This window comes from Ictidomys tridecemlineatus, chromosome 2, assembly GCF_052094955.1.
Source record: "Ictidomys tridecemlineatus isolate mIctTri1 chromosome 2, mIctTri1.hap1, whole genome shotgun sequence".
Classification (NCBI taxonomy): Eukaryota; Metazoa; Chordata; class Mammalia; order Rodentia; family Sciuridae; genus Ictidomys; species Ictidomys tridecemlineatus.
In genome coordinates, this window is record NC_135478.1 from 3102272 (window position 1) to 3116747 (window position 14476).

General features: G+C 67.7%; 1 protein-coding gene across 1 annotated transcript in view; it reads left to right on the plus strand.

The window, feature by feature from the left end:
- Positions 1–14051, plus strand: part of Kdm4b (lysine demethylase 4B) — a 111120-nt gene extending 97069 nt beyond the window's left edge. The window contains 10 exon segments of the mRNA XM_078034154.1: positions 1445–1623; positions 2667–2889; positions 4065–4141; positions 4315–4370; positions 4651–4759; positions 8021–8214; positions 8216–8450; positions 8741–8860; positions 11753–11845; positions 12417–14051. Coding sequence (XP_077890280.1) covers positions 1445–1623; positions 2667–2889; positions 4065–4141; positions 4315–4370; positions 4651–4759; positions 8021–8214; positions 8216–8450; positions 8741–8860; positions 11753–11845; positions 12417–12596 — 1466 coding nt within the window. The 3' untranslated portion in view covers positions 12597–14051.
- The last annotated feature ends 425 nt before the right edge of the window (positions 14052–14476 follow it).

The window sequence follows — 14476 nt, forward strand, 5'->3', positions numbered from 1 at the left end:
AGCTGTGCTGATGCTGCTTTTCCAGCAGCTCCTGCCCCAGGCCCGGGCTGCGTCCACCAGCGCCCACGCACTGAGCACTCGGCCCTGCCCGGCCCCCAGCCCAGCCTCCCATCCCAGCCTCCCGCAGCCTCAGGATCTGTTAAGATGCTGCACGTGGTGCAGTGTGGGTGTGGGCAGTGCCCTGGCCCTCCTCGCAGATGAGGTTTTGGATGTGGTCGCGGAGCGCCTGGGCAGCGGGAGCTCTCAGCTGTGGCCAGTGGGCGTCCCCTTCTCATCTCCCTGCCTCGACCCTGTCCGTCCATAGAAACAGCCGGAGTAGAGGTCTGTCCTCGAGTGACAGACGGGAGCCAGCAGAGGGAGACCTCCTGGCCAGCCGTCATCGGGCCAGCCACAGGCTGCCGCAGCCCGCCACCACCCAGGGACTGAGCCAGTGTCCTGCCTCCCCTCAGGCTTTGGCTAAGATGCATGTGGAGTCAAAATCGCGAGTGGACTTCTCTCGGTCTGATCTGAAGCTCAGGAGGGTTTGGTGGCAGGAGCCTGCCACTTCCTCTCACCCTGGCTCCTTAGGCCCCTTGGGGCCTTCCCTGCCACATGCTGGGGGGACCACTGCCGGGGTCCAGGAGAGCAGTCTCAGCCTGAGGTCCTTTGCCCTGCCCCAGGGGTGCTGGGCCTATGTGTCAGGGGCCTGGGATGGCGTCCCCCCTGGGTAAGCTCGCACTGGCACGCAGCCGGCCAAGCCGGACTCCAGGAGGCCCACTGGGCTGCAGGCTGGGCCTCGAAGGAGCACCCTGCTTCTTGGGGACAGCACTCCATGACCACGGGAAAATCAGGAAAGACCGTGGGCAACCAGATGGTCATGGGACCACGTGCTCCAGCTGAGGACAGGCAGCAGGCTGCGGGGCAAGGGGACTGCAGCCCCTTGAGCAGGCATGTCCCCTGGAGTCTGAGATGCCCGTGACCTGCCTTCACCTGAGTCACAGTCCCAGCCTGCCTCTCTGTGGACGTGAGCCTGCTGGCCACATGGCCTGAGCGCAGAGAAATGGGCGGGGCTGGAGCGATGGCAGGAGGCCCAGCCTCCCCCAGGCACCTCTCCCACCAGACAGGCCTGGGAGGGCCTAGGGGGCAGGGCAGGGCAGGGCACCGAGTCTTTGGGGGCCCTTGGCTGGCTGAGGTCACCATTCTTGAGGACCCTGGGCCTTAAGCACTGGGGAAACTCTGAGGAACAAGTCAAATGTGTCCCCACCTTGTTACGGGACACAGGCCAGGAAGTGCCGGGTCAGTGGTGGCGAGTGATGGGCCTGGGACCCCTGCCGGGGCAGCTGGGCCTGCAGAAGTGTCCCGTCACATGGGACGGGCCACCCTCCCTGAGGTGGTGTGAGAGCAGGTGGGTCCCTGGTCAGCGTCGGGCACTCAGTTCTGCCCCCGCTCCCCTGCTGTGTGCTAGAATCCCTGCCTTTCTCCGGGGAGGAGGACATGAGTGACCCCGAGGCCTTGAGGTCCCTGCTGTCCCTGCAGTGGAAGAACAAGGCAGCCAGCTTCCAGGCCGAGCGCAAGTTCAATGCCGCAGCCGCCCGGACTGAGCCCTACTGCGCCATCTGCACCCTCTTCTACCCCTACAGCCAGGTGAGCCGCGTGCCAGGGCCCAGGCCGGCCTCTCCCCTACCGCTGCCATGACTGGCCTAGGGGGATCCCACGTCCATGGCAGTTCCTCCCAAGAGCCAGTGGGATTAGCTGGCCGCAGGCCTCCCTGTCTCCCCAGAGAGGGCACTAGCCCCTTCCCCCACCCCAGGGGCAGCGGGTGGAAGGGGCACGGAGGCGTGCAGGGACCAGCAGGCAGGCGCTGGCAGGGGCTGAGGGTGGTATGTGTGGGCTGGAGCCTGTCTGGCAGGGGGCCACCACCTCCAGGAGCCCTGGCCCGGTGCCGTTTCCCCGGTGCATCTACCTCATGCCTGAGGTCCAGCTCCTCCCGACCCCTGCCAAGGGTCTCGCCGAGTTGCAGGCTGGCCTTAGACTTGGGGGCCTTCTGCCTCGGCCTCCTGAGCAGCTGGGACGGCAGGTGTGCACCGTGCCTGCCTCGCCTGCCGATCCCCTTGGCTCTGCCCCCCTGGGTCTGCACACCCCGACACAGGATGGTGCACCCCTCTCCCAGGCCTTGCCACGCTGCCCTGGGAGGGTCTGAGCCTAGGGCTGTGCTTAGGGTCCTGGAGGGGCAGCAGGCCAGGGGCACATGTCCCTCCAAGGTGGCCAGTCTGTGACCAGGTCCCGCCCCCTGAGCTGCTGACACCTGCACTCTGGCCGTTGAGACACACAAGTTGTCATTTCTAGAAGTCTCCAAACATGTTCTCTCCCCAGTTCTCTGTGGCCAGAGGCTGCTGGGAGTCAAAGTGCCAGGAATCCCCTTGCTGAGCTGAGCAGCGGGAGCAATCTAGTCACGTCCCCCTCCGCAGGCCACCACCCTGGGGCTGCACTGGCCAGCGTGGTGCTGAGCCTGGGTGTGACCCTGAGCAGGCCAGACAGGCTGCAGCCGGGTTTGGGACCCTCCAGGACCCTCAGCAGGGCCTGGTGAGAGGCGGGGTGGGTGGAGGTGGGGTGGCCACGCCTGGCCTGCGACAGCAGGACTCGGGTGCCCGTGTCCTGAGCCAGGTCTCTGCTCCCCCTTCCTGTAGTCCCTGCAGATGGAGAAGGAGGCCCCGCCAGCCTCTGTTGGGGAGGGCCCCTCCGCCTCGCCACCTTCCAAAAGCGGCCAGAAGACTCGGCCTCTGATCCCAGAGATGTGCTTCACCTCCAGTGGGGGCAACACTGAGCCGCTGCCCGCCAGCTCCTGTGTGGACGACGAGGGGACCAGCCCGCTGATCGCCTGTGCCAAGTGCTGCCTGCAGGTCCATGCCAGTGAGTGCCAGTGAGTGCCCCCAGGTGCAGCGGGTGGGGGTCTGTGGCAGGCAGCCTCCCCGTGCAGCAGTCCTGCGGTTCCCTTGCCCGCCCTTCCCATCTCAGGCCGGGGGTGCTGGAGGCCCGCTGTCTGGTGTGGGGCAGGGCTGCCCGTATGCTGGCCAGCTGCTGGCCAAGGGGGAGCGACAGCAGACCTGGGACCAGAAGGGCCCTGTCTCGCCAGGCCAGCCAGGGAGGGGTGACCCCATGGCCCGCAGTGCCCAGGAGGTGAGGTATGGCCCAGGGGTCTGTTGGTTCCTTCCAGTCTCTCCCTGCTGGGTGGCCTTGGGCAGTGTCCTTGCACTTCATCTGGCCACAGGGCTGCTGGCCAGTTCCTGTGAGTCCTCCACAATGAGGTGCCATCAGGCACCCGTGACCCCTGTGGGGAGGTGATGCCCACCCAGCCGGGCTGACCCGGCTGTGCCACCTGCCCTGCTCAGAGGCGAGCCCAGGCACAGCAGTAAGATGGGTACGTCCCTTCCTCGGGGGCAGGGGCGGCGTGGCTCTAAGATGGCAGAGCGCTGAGCACCTTCGTTCCTGTGCTTGCTGGGTAGGTCTCCTGTGACCCCTCCCGTGGTGCTCCTGCTGGGCTGCGAGCTCTGTGGGGGCTGGCCCCGGGAGCCTGCTGCAGGGTTCAGGCCTGCCCCAGCCAGATGGGTGGTCGCCACCGGCAGAGAGCCCCCTCCCCAGGCTACACAGAGCCCGAGGCAGGCAGTGCCTACCCTTGCTCTGGGCCTGACTCAGCCCCCCCACGCCCCTGCCACCCTCTCCCCTTTTCCAGACCCAGGGCCACATTGCAAAGTGGGTGTGTCCGCCTGCCTCCCACTGTGCTGGCATAAGTCCCGCCTGAGGCCGGGTCTTGACTCTGGTGGGGGGGCTGCTTCCTGCAGAGCGGAGGGGACCCTCCTCGCGCCTTCAGGTGCTGGAGTTGGCCAGGACAGGAGGGCAGCCAGGCCGGGGCCGCACGTCACATCCCCACCAGCTCTGCAGCCGCCCACTCAGTGCAGTGGCCTGGGCTGGGGCTGAGGGGGTCAGAGCCATTGCCTGAGTGCCACCCTGGCCCTGAGACCTGGCCCCACATGCAGCCCTGGTGACAGGTTATCTCCCTGGTCTCAGCCGCCTCTGCTGCCTTCCAGGTTGCTATGGCGTCCGCCCCGAGCTGGTCAAGGACGGCTGGACGTGCTCCCGGTGCACAGAGCATGCCTGGACTGCGGTAACTCTGCGCCCCGCCCTCTCCAGGGGTTGGCCTTGGGGCCTGTGGCCTGGTCTCCTCCTCTGTGCTGAGCGTGGAACCCGACAACCTCCTGCCTGTCCCTTTGGTGGCCTCTGGGTGGATAAGGACAGGGTGGGAGGTGGCCTCACCCCAGCCTCGCTGTCTGCCCACAGGAGTGCTGCCTGTGTAACCTCCGGGGGGGAGCACTGCAGACCACCACCGACAGCAGGTGGGTGCCCCCAGCCTCCTGTCCCCAGCGCCGAGCGCCAGCCGTCACCTCCCAGCTCCCTGTGCTGGACAGGGTGACTCCGGGAGAGGGTGAACAGTGCCCCTTCGAGGTCCCTTATTCCCAACCAAGCTGACAGCCACTTTCCGGGTGGAGCCTGTCTCCCTGGCCCCGCCCTCCCCTCCCACTCACTGTTGGCCCCTGCCCAGTCTGGCCCAGCAACCCCCGTGACAGTCCCCGACCATCAGGTGCGACCCGGTGACCCCTGACCCTGCTCTCCCAGGTGGATCCATGTCATCTGTGCCATCGCCGTGCCCGAGGTGCGGTTCTTGAATGTGGCCGAGCGCCAGCCTGTCGACGTGGGGGGCATTCCCGAGCAGCGGTGGAAGCTGGTAGGTGCCCCGCCCAGGCCTGCCCACCAGCCCTCTGGGTCACCTGGGTCCACGGACATGCCCAGTGCAAGAGCCAGCAGGCTAGGGCCTGGTGACAGGCCCAGCCCAGCCCCCGCCCCCACGAGGCCCGCTCAGGCCCCTGTGCAGAGAGCCCCAGCCCCCCAGCCCCGCTGGCCTTGCTGCTGCTGTGCTTTCTGCGCTGTCACCACCGCCATGACGTCCCGCGGGCCTCCCCACCTGCCCCCAGTGCTCCCCTGCTCTGGGGTCGCCCAGGTTAGGGCCCTCGCCACAGAGGAGCCGGGCGGCCTGTGCCCTGGGACCTGCTGCTGCCCTCAGGTCGGGTGTCGCCGAGGTGGGTCTGAGCCTGCTGGTCATTTCCTCTCGTGGCGAGCGTCCTGCGTGGGGACGGACCGGCTTCTGTCCGGGCCGTTGTTGCTGGAGCCCAGGCCCCCTGTCTGGCAGTTGGCTGCGGGATGCTGAGACGCCTTTCTAGGGTTGCCTTCGGTGGCTGCGGGACATCCACACAGTCTGGACCCCGTCCCCAGGAGCGTGTCCCCCTAAGTGCTGGCGGCTGCTCTGCAGGCTGGGCCTCAGCTCTGCTTGGCGCCTCCCTGGTGGGGAGGGGTCCTGTCCTCCCTGGTCCCCTTGCTCTGCAGGTGTCTGTTGGAGAAATGGCTGTCGGGGCCTCTGCTCTCCGCGGACTGGCCGTGTCCTCCTGCCCGTGCTGATACCAGTCACCCCGGGGGAAGCAGGAGGAGCAGGCGGTGGGCAGGGGTCAGGACCTGGGCAGGTTGCTGGTCCTCCCTGGGCCTGCGCCCTTCCCGCAGCAGGGGCAGCGCATAGCAGGGCCATCCCCCTTCGGGGCACCCTCCCTGCAGCCCCTGGAGCCCTGTTCAGCTCAGGGTCCTGCGCCTGGCTCACGTGGCAGCAGTGGCCTCTGTCTGCAGAGCGGGTGACCACCCACCGCCAGCCTCCGCCCTGAGGGGCGTCTGGCACCCCCGCCCTGCTCCTCCCTGCTTCCCTACTGCGTGCTCCTGTGCCCTGACCTGGGAGCGCGGCCACAGCGCCTGAGGAGCAGTCTCGGCACTGCCCGCACTTGGGCTGCTGCAGCCTCACACCACAGGGGCGGAGGGCACATGCAGCTCCCCTGACCCGTGCACGGCTATCGAGGGGCTACCCCTCTGCCAGGGACATGGACAGTGACCTGGTTGTTGGTTGTGCCTGGGACAGTTCTAGATGTTGACGCCCCAGGCTGCTGAGTGGTATAGCGGGCAGTGGGTCTGCTAGAGTCCTGGGGGGACAGGACTGACCCTTCCACAGATCCTGGGCTCCCTGAGCAGGTGGCATCAGGAGCCCACAGGCCCCAGGGCCAGGACCACATGCCCAGAGCCCCACAGGTGCAGGGCCACCTGGGCAGGCTGAGTAGGTGACAGCAGGGCAGGTTTAGAAGTCTGTGGCTGCCAGCCCTGCTGGGCACCGACGGGCGATGGGGAGGCCTGTGGCTGCAGGTGGCTCCTCTTCAGCGGCGCTGAGTCGGGCACAGACGCGGGTAAAAGCTTCATTATTCAGGTGGAGCGGTGGTGCGGGCACAGTACAGTGATAAACCCTCCCTGGCGGGCGCTTTATGGACCATCTGACATTTCCAGCAGGCAGCCTCTTCGCTGCGAGCACTTGTGACGGTGAATTAAAAACCCTCTCCCACGGGGCCTCGCAGGGAAGGCCGTGAGCGCCTGCTGCCCAGCGCCCCCTGCAGGCCTCCGGCGGCCACACCGCAGAGCCCGCACCTTGGTGCCCACTCTGGGCGTCCTCCCGGGGCCTGGGTTTTGGAAGCATGAGCTCATCTGCCTCGCCAGGCCGGGATGCACCCAGAAGCTTCCTGGAGGAACCAGAGACTCGAGGAGGAGTTGGCTCTGGGGTCGCTGGTGTGGGGCAAGTGGGGAGCCAGCTCCCCTGCTCTCCACGGCCGGCTGCACATTTGCCAAAGCAGGGTGTCACAGCTAGGCACCCCAGGACCTTGGGGGGCAGCCTGGGCAGTCATGGATCCCTGCAGACATCAGGGTGTCTGGGGTGGAGGCTGTGCCCTGCTCCGGCTCTGCCTTGGCTCCTCCAGGAGGCCCCGTACCACAGGGTTAGGGCCAGGCCGGTGCAGGGTTAGGGCCAGGCCGGTGCAGGGTCAGGGCCAGGCCGGTGCAGGGTTAGGGCCAGGCCGGTGCTGGGTTAGGGCCAGGCCGGTGCAGGGTTAGGGCCAGGCCGGTGCAGGGTTAGGGCCAGGCCGGTGCAGGGTTAGGGCCAGGCCGGTGCTGGGCTGGCCCTACTGGCGGGGCAGCAGGTATCGGCAGCTTCATAATGAGAGCTCATCGCCATGATCCGCAGTCGATGGGCACTGCTGCGGGCCCTTTGCCCCGGAGCTCATCTGGCCTTTGGACGTGGTTTATAGAGCGATAAAGGCCTGCTTATTAAACGCTCATGGTGACAGCGTGGGGTGGCCCGGCCTGGGCGAGGCAGCTACCCAGGGCTTGGCCTCCGATGCTTCTTCAGGGCCAGGACAGGCCAGATGCCTACAGTAGTGACCCGACAAGGGTCCTTTATTACAAAGGAGGCTGCCCTGCAGCTTGTGTTAGGGACGAGGCTCCCTTCTGTTTTCTAGACTTGGTGCTGGGGACTCTACCCTGAGCCGGACCCCGCCCTGGTTCACTTCTTAAAGTGACGATCCACTGGCGTTCAGTGGAGTGTCTTTAGATTGCGCGACCGTCACTGTTAGGTCCAGAGCATTCCATCGTCCCTAAGGGAAGCCCTGTCAGCCCATCCCCTCCCACAGCCCACGGCAACCTCAAATCCACCTCCTGTCCTGGACTCGCCACGGGTGGCCTGTGTGGTGCCTTCCCCGCTTCCCGCGTGTTCTCCAGGGCCCCCGGGCTCACCCGTGACGCGGCTCCTCTTGGCTGAGGAGCGCTGCGGTGGGCCCTTCTGCACAGGCCTGGTGGAGGGGGCGGCCACACTCCTGTGCTTCCTGCCGCTCACAGGGCTGCAGGCCGAGGGGGCACCCTGGAGGGCTCCGAGTGGGCAGCTGAAGAAGCCCCCCAACAGGGCAGGGCCTCCCCAGGATGTCACCACCAAACTTGGGTGAGGGTGGGGGTTCCATCTTCTAACCTGGGCCTCAGGGTCATTCCTGGGTAATGTCCTGGGGCCTGGCAGAGGGGGCTGCCCCCTGGGAAGCGGGAGATCCCAGCCAGAGCCTCATTTTCTACCCGTGACCCCCAGAAATGTGTGTACTGCCGCAAGAGGATGAAGAAGGTGTCGGGGGCCTGCATCCAGTGCTCCTACGAGCACTGCTCCACGTCCTTCCACGTGACCTGTGCCCACGCCGCCGGGGTCCTCATGGAGCCGGACGACTGGCCCTATGTGGTGTCCATCACCTGCCTCAAGCACAAGTCTGGGGGACACGCTGTAAGGGCCCTGCCTGTCCTGCCCCGGCCCACCGCCCTTCATCCCCTCCCCGCTGACAGCCCGCCCCCCGCCCTCCCAGGTCCAGCTCCTGAGGGCCGTGTCCTTAGGCCAGGTGGTCATCACCAAGAACCGCAACGGGCTCTACTACCGCTGCCGCGTCATCGGCAGCACCACGCAGACCTTCTACGAAGTGAACTTCGATGACGGCTCCTACAGTGACAACCTGTACCCCGAGAGCATCACTGTGAGCCGGGGGCCGGGAGGGTGAAGACCCCCGGTCAGGGAGCCCCTCCCGCCCTCAGCCTCGCAGGGAAAGCTCTGTTTCCACCCAAACTGCAGAAAGCACTTGCCCACATGAGCCCGGGGGAGGGTGCACTCCAGCTGGGCACCCACCTGGGGTCCGCTGTCCCTGCAGTCACCCCCACCCCACACCCCACACCCCGCCCCCTTTTGGGCCAAGGGACAGAGGAACCTGAAGCCACACACAGAGCTGGGTGCACAGAGGGCCTCACTGGACTTGGGCTCTGTCTGCAGAGTAGAGACTGCTTGCGGCTGGGGCCCCCTCCCGAGGGCGAGTTGGTGGAGCTCCGGTGGACGGACGGCAACCTCTACAAGGCCAAGTTCATCTCCTCCATTACCAGTCACATCTATCAGGTGAGCAGGACTCCTGTGGCCTGCAAAGCTTCAGGCCCTTCCCCAGCAGCGTGCCAGGCTTGCTGGTGTCCCCCTCCAGCCGCCTGATGGAAGCGCAGGGCCGGTTGGTCTTGTTTTTCTCTTAAGTTGTCCATGGACCTTTGTGCACTTACAGGAGGGGCTAAGAGGCGCGCCAGTGCCTTGCACGCTAAGCTCCACCACGGAGCCTCGCCCCCAGCCCGCGGAGCCACGGCTCCAGCCCCACTGTCTGGTGGTTGCTCTGCGCTGGGCAGAGTCGCCCGCAGCTCCCCTCTGCCCTTGGCCTGCCTCCCCGGGGCTGGGGGCTCCGGATGATGACGGAAGGAAACTCTTTAAAAGTGTGATTTTAGGATGAGCCCCCTGTTCTGCAGCACAGCTGTCTGCCGCTGGGCTCCTGGGTCTGCTTTTCCCTGCCCCCGCCCCCCCACCAGGGCGCTGCATCAGTGCTGCCCTGGGGTCACGTGGGTCACGCAGCCAGGCAGGGCTTCCTGACCCCCTTGTCTCTCAGCCAGACTCTCCGCTGGCCTTTGAGTTTGGGCCTCTAAGAGGGTGGCAGCCTGTCAAAACAGCCACCAGGGCCACTTAGAAAAAGTTAAAAACCTGGGGGTGCAGCTTGGTGCAGTCCCTGGGTCCGTCCCCAGTACAAAAAGCAGAGAAATGGAGGAAGAAAGTGCAGCCCCACAGATGGCCCCGAGATGTCACTGCATTTGGAACTAGAACTAGAGTCCCCGTGTGCCCAAGGGCCTGGGACCTGTGCCTCGCCCTGGCCCTGGCCCTGTTCAGGTCTGGCCCGGCCAGGCACCACACTCAGCCTCACTGGGTTTTCCTTTCTGGCCTCTCGCAGCGATATGGCCACACCCCGTGCCTGGCGCTCAAAGCAGGTGCTTTCCAGCCACAGGGGCACAGTGGTCCCTCCTAGGCCTGCATCAGCCACCAGAGGCCTGGGAGAGTCCCAGCCCAGATCTGCAAAGCCGCCTCGGGTCTGCCAGCCGCCCGCTGGGCATCCCGATTGGCTTGAGTAGACACAGGGCCAGTGGGGTTGGGGCAACCTGAGCCCGTCCATGCCAATGCAGGCAGAGGAATCTCGACAGTGCCCCAGCCCCAGCCCCCTACCTGGTGGCTCTTTCTGGCTGCGGGAAGTCAAGCCTGGCCACGCCTGTGGGTGCCAGAGAGGGGAGTCCAGCCCACGCCTGTGGGTGCCAGAGAGGGGAGTCCAGCCCACGCCTGTGGGTGCCGGAGAGGGGAGTCCAGCGTGGGGCTGGGCCTCGCGTCCTGCCTGGAGTGGGGCCTGACAGGGTCAGGACCAGCCCTGGGCCTCCTCACCAGGAGCAGGCAGTGTCCTGCCCAGGGCCTGGGGCATGCCACTCACACTTCCCGCAGCACTGGGCACTGTGCTGGGGTGGACATTCCATGCAGAGCCTGTCCAGCAAGGAGCAGGGGGCGCCCAGGGTTCCCACAGCCACCCTCACCTCACCTCCAGGGCGCGGCGCTCCAGCTCTTGGTGACGCGGGCTGAGGTTGGGATCTGGGCCCAGGCTCTTCTTGTTGGGAGTGTCTGCAGACTGCCACAGGCTGCTGGTCCCCACACGGGAGGGGACCCCTGGACTCGCGCCTTTCTGGGTGGCTCTGCAGGGGACTACTGCTCCACGTGTGGGTGGGACGCGAGCCCCGCAGGGCTCCCCTGGGGGAGAGCAGGCTGGCGCAGCTCGGGGCACGGCCTGGTCTGCAGGGCAGCCGCTGCAGGAGAGGGCGACGAGCGCACAGCAGGCACGGCTCCCCGCCTCGGCCATCCCCGTGTCCCCAACACTGCCGCCCGAACCCCAGCCCTCGGAGAGTGGCGCTGAGTTGGGGGTCCTGCAGGCTCCAGGGGGTCTCCTGCAGCCCAGCCAGTGCTGCGTCCCCGCACTCCAGAGCGAGGTGGTCACCGGGTGTCTCCTGGGAGCCCTGGACGGGGCAGAGGCGTGTGTGCCCTGCAGGGTGTCGTCCCCTGCCCACGGGGCAGCTCTGCCACCCCTGACCTGGAAGCCCCAGCGTCTCCCCACCCAGAGCTCAGCCCTTGTGCCCGGAGCCGCCTGTGGGCTGTGATTGGTCGCCAAGGTCGGGGCGGGCCCCCTCCCCAGTCCCCCCTGCGGAGGGAAGGGCAGGGAGGGGCGGCTTGGTCCCTCTTTCCACCTGAGCCGGAAGAGGCTCTGGGCCTCCACACAGACCCGAGGGCCTCGCTGCCCTCCCAGGACCCGGGCAAGACCAGGGCCCAGGCAGCTCTGCCTCCCCGCCCCTTGGCACCAGCCTGGCAGCCGTCGGTGCCCCAGGTCCCGAGTGACAGGCTCCCGAGTGACAGGCACTGAGAGTGTGAGGGCTCTGCAGCCAGAGCCTTCTGCCCCCGGGGGGGCGGCTGCTGGGCTGGACCCTGAGTGGGCGCCCTTCCCCGAGCCCCAGCACCCGCCTCTGTGGTCACCACTGGGCACCCACCCCTGAAGCAAGGAGCCCTGGGCAGGGGTTGGGCCGCCGCCGTCCTGAGCTAAGGAAGCCCCGCACGAGTCCCGCCCGCCTCCTGGCCCCGGAAACCAGTCTGGGTCCACCCAGCGGTCACCCTGCCCACAGCCAAGTCTGCAGGGAGCCAGTCTTTGCCATCTGTCACCCTCTGTGGAGCCTGAGGTGAGGGGGACGCAGCCTCGGTCCCCCCCACGGAGCCTGCGCCAGCCCCTGCTGCCCTCAGCTGCTGCTGCCCCTCCCGCAGGACCCAGAGGACAGCCCTGGGCCACTCCCTGCGGCTCCCAGCGGGCGCGGTGGGCGGGGCTCTGCCTTGGCTGGCCTCCTGTGGCCTCAAGGTGGCTGGCTGCTGGGGTCAGCGCCCTGAGGCCTGTGTGACCCCCAGGTGGAGTTTGAGGACGGCTCCCAGCTGACCGTGAAGCGTGCGGACCTCTTCACCCTGGAGGAGGAGCTCCCCAAGAGGGTGCGCTCGCGGCTGGTGAGTGGGGCCAGGCGGGGTGCCATCCTGGGGCAGAGGTGACCCTTGGCCCGCCTGGCTGTTCCCCAGCAGGAGGGCAGCTGGGTCCGGGCTCCGGGGCACAAGCCTGTTGAGGGGAAGGGGGCGTCGCTGGCCGCCCTTACTGCCAGGGCTGGGCAGGGGTCGGGCTGGGAGGCCGCAGCCTGGAGTGCCGTCCCCGGGGCCTGGGAGCAGAGCCTGGGAGCCCGCTTGGCAGCTTCAGGAAATGCTGTCCAGAGCTGGCTCCTCCTGAGCAGGGCACTGGTCCTGCAGGTGACAGGGACAGCAGCTGGCACTCACCGGCTTGCTGGGGTCTTCTTTCTTTTCTAGCACAAGGCCCAGGGGCCCAGGGGAGGCCGGGTGTGGGGTGGCCCTCCCTCCGCACAGCTGGACAGAACTGCCCGGCAGGTGGACTGTCAGGGCCACTGGCTGGGGTGGGGGTGGGGCTGCTCACTCGAGGTCCAGGGTTCCTGCAGGTGGCCGCTGGCCGAGGAGGGCGGCTCCCAGGCCTGGCCCTGCACACGCTCACGGTGGTGCGCTCTGGCCTCCGCAGTCGCTCAGCACCGGGGCGCCGCAGGGACCTGCCTTCTCGGCCGAGGAGGTGAAGGCCGCCAAACGCCCGCGGGTGGGCACCCCGCTCACCGCCACCGAGGACCCCAGGCGCAGCCCAGACTACCTGGCCTTCGTGGAGAGCCTGCTGCAGGCGCGGGGCCGGCCCGGGGCCCCCTTCTAGGACAGCGGCCGCCGAGCCCCCCTCAGCCCAGCGCGGCGGACATGGTGGGCCTGGGCGTCTGCTCGCTGTGGGTTCCTGTCCTCGCCTCCCGGCCGAGAGGCCACCTCCGCGCCACAGGTGCCCCTCCAGGGCGACAGGAGCGAGCAGGACGCCAATGCGGCCTGGACTCAGGGAGCAGGGCCAGCGGGCTGGGGAGGCCGTGGCTGGCGCCGCCTACGGGACGCCTGGGGCTCGCCGCGAGCCCCGTTCTCCAAGGTGCTACGCACTGCTGCTGAGCAGCCACGCGACTGAACAGAGCCGCCCGCGGGCCCGCGACACCCGGTACAGGGCCAGAGAGGGACGGCCGCCGGCCCCGCCTCTCAGGTCTGTGGCTCCACCAACAGGACGGACGAGACAGACACATTCTTTTTCGCAAAACCGACGGCGCTGAGAGCCAGAAGCCACCTTGGCACCATTGTTTGTTTGTGTTGTTTTGAGATGTCACCTGTCCACTGCGCAGGAGGGAGGGCACCCGGAAGGGCAGGACGCGGTGACAGCCGGGACCCACTGGCTGGGGCTCCCTGACGGGTGGCCAGGCCTCCCCCTCTGCACCTGGAGCCGCAGGCCCAGCCCGTCCTGCGCAGACCTCTGGGAAGGTCGCTGCCCGGCAAGGAGCATGTCGGAGCGCCCCCAGGCTGGCCGTCCCCAGGCCGGCGTGAGGCTCCTTCCCGTGAGCATGGCTGGGCTGCCCGCTCCTGGCAAGCGTGGCTGCCCCGGGTTTGGCAGCGAGGCCCCTAGTGGACGTGGGGGTGCAGGGCGAGTCCAGCGCTGCAGGGGCCAGCCCGACTGCCTGCCCTGTGTGTAGCGGACCCCGGGACCCTCCCCTTCCACTGTCCCATGTCCTCGGAGAGGGACCTGTGGGTCTGTGTGGCCAAGGAAGAGCAGGTGCGTCCTGCCTGGGCTTGCAGAGACCGTGGGAGCCGCCGGGTGGGCTGAGGAGCTGCCCGGCCTGACCTGTGTCCGCCCCGCACCCCCGGCCTTCTCCATCCTGGCCGCCCCCTGTCCCCGGGAGGGGCTGAGGGCTGGTCAGCTTGTATAAAGAAGAGTTTTCCAAGTGTCCTGTGTGGCCAGGCAGAGGGAGTCTGAGGGAGGTGGCCGCCAGGCCTGGGTGGCCCGGGCGACCCGAGGCGGCAGGGCGTGGGGTGGCCCAGGGGCACCCTCTGCATGCAGCAGCCGCCCATGTCCCCATGTCCCTGTGTCCCCGTGTGGGTCAAGATGCTATTTATATTGTATGGAGTGGGCGGGGCCAGGGCCTGGGCACAGCTCCGGCCTCCCTGGGGGACTGCGGGGACTGCGGCAGGCAGGTCGCACAGCTCCTGGGCACACGGGACCCAGGGCCCCGCCGAGACGTCGGACGCGCTGTACTTTCGCCTAACTTCCTGCTCTAGGTTCACATGGATTAAAGGCTCACTCCAACGCCCGCCGTCCGCGTCTTCCTTTCTGGCTGGCGGTCACCTGGAGGGTGGGCTGCAGTGTCCCTAACAGACTGTCCCTGCCCCGCCACAGGGAGGCTGCGTGGCTGGGGGACCAAAGCAGCGCGTCCTCTGAAAGACCAGCGGCCTCCCCACAGGACCCAGAGGCCCCTTCAGCCTGGGGCCACCGTGGGGGTGGGTGTCTCGGGGACGGGGCTCTCAGCCCTGGCCAGGCATGGACCCCGCCACTCTCTGAGTCGGTCCCCCCTGGCACCCGTCCACGTGGTGTGACAGAGGCTCAGGCCGTGGGGGCCCTGTCCTCCCAGAGCCAGGCCGCCCCTGCGCTGCCCCCCCACGCGCTCTGCATGTGGCGGCTGCACCCGGGGCCCACCCGCTGCAGGACACGGCCCGTCCCAGAGCGAGGGAGCA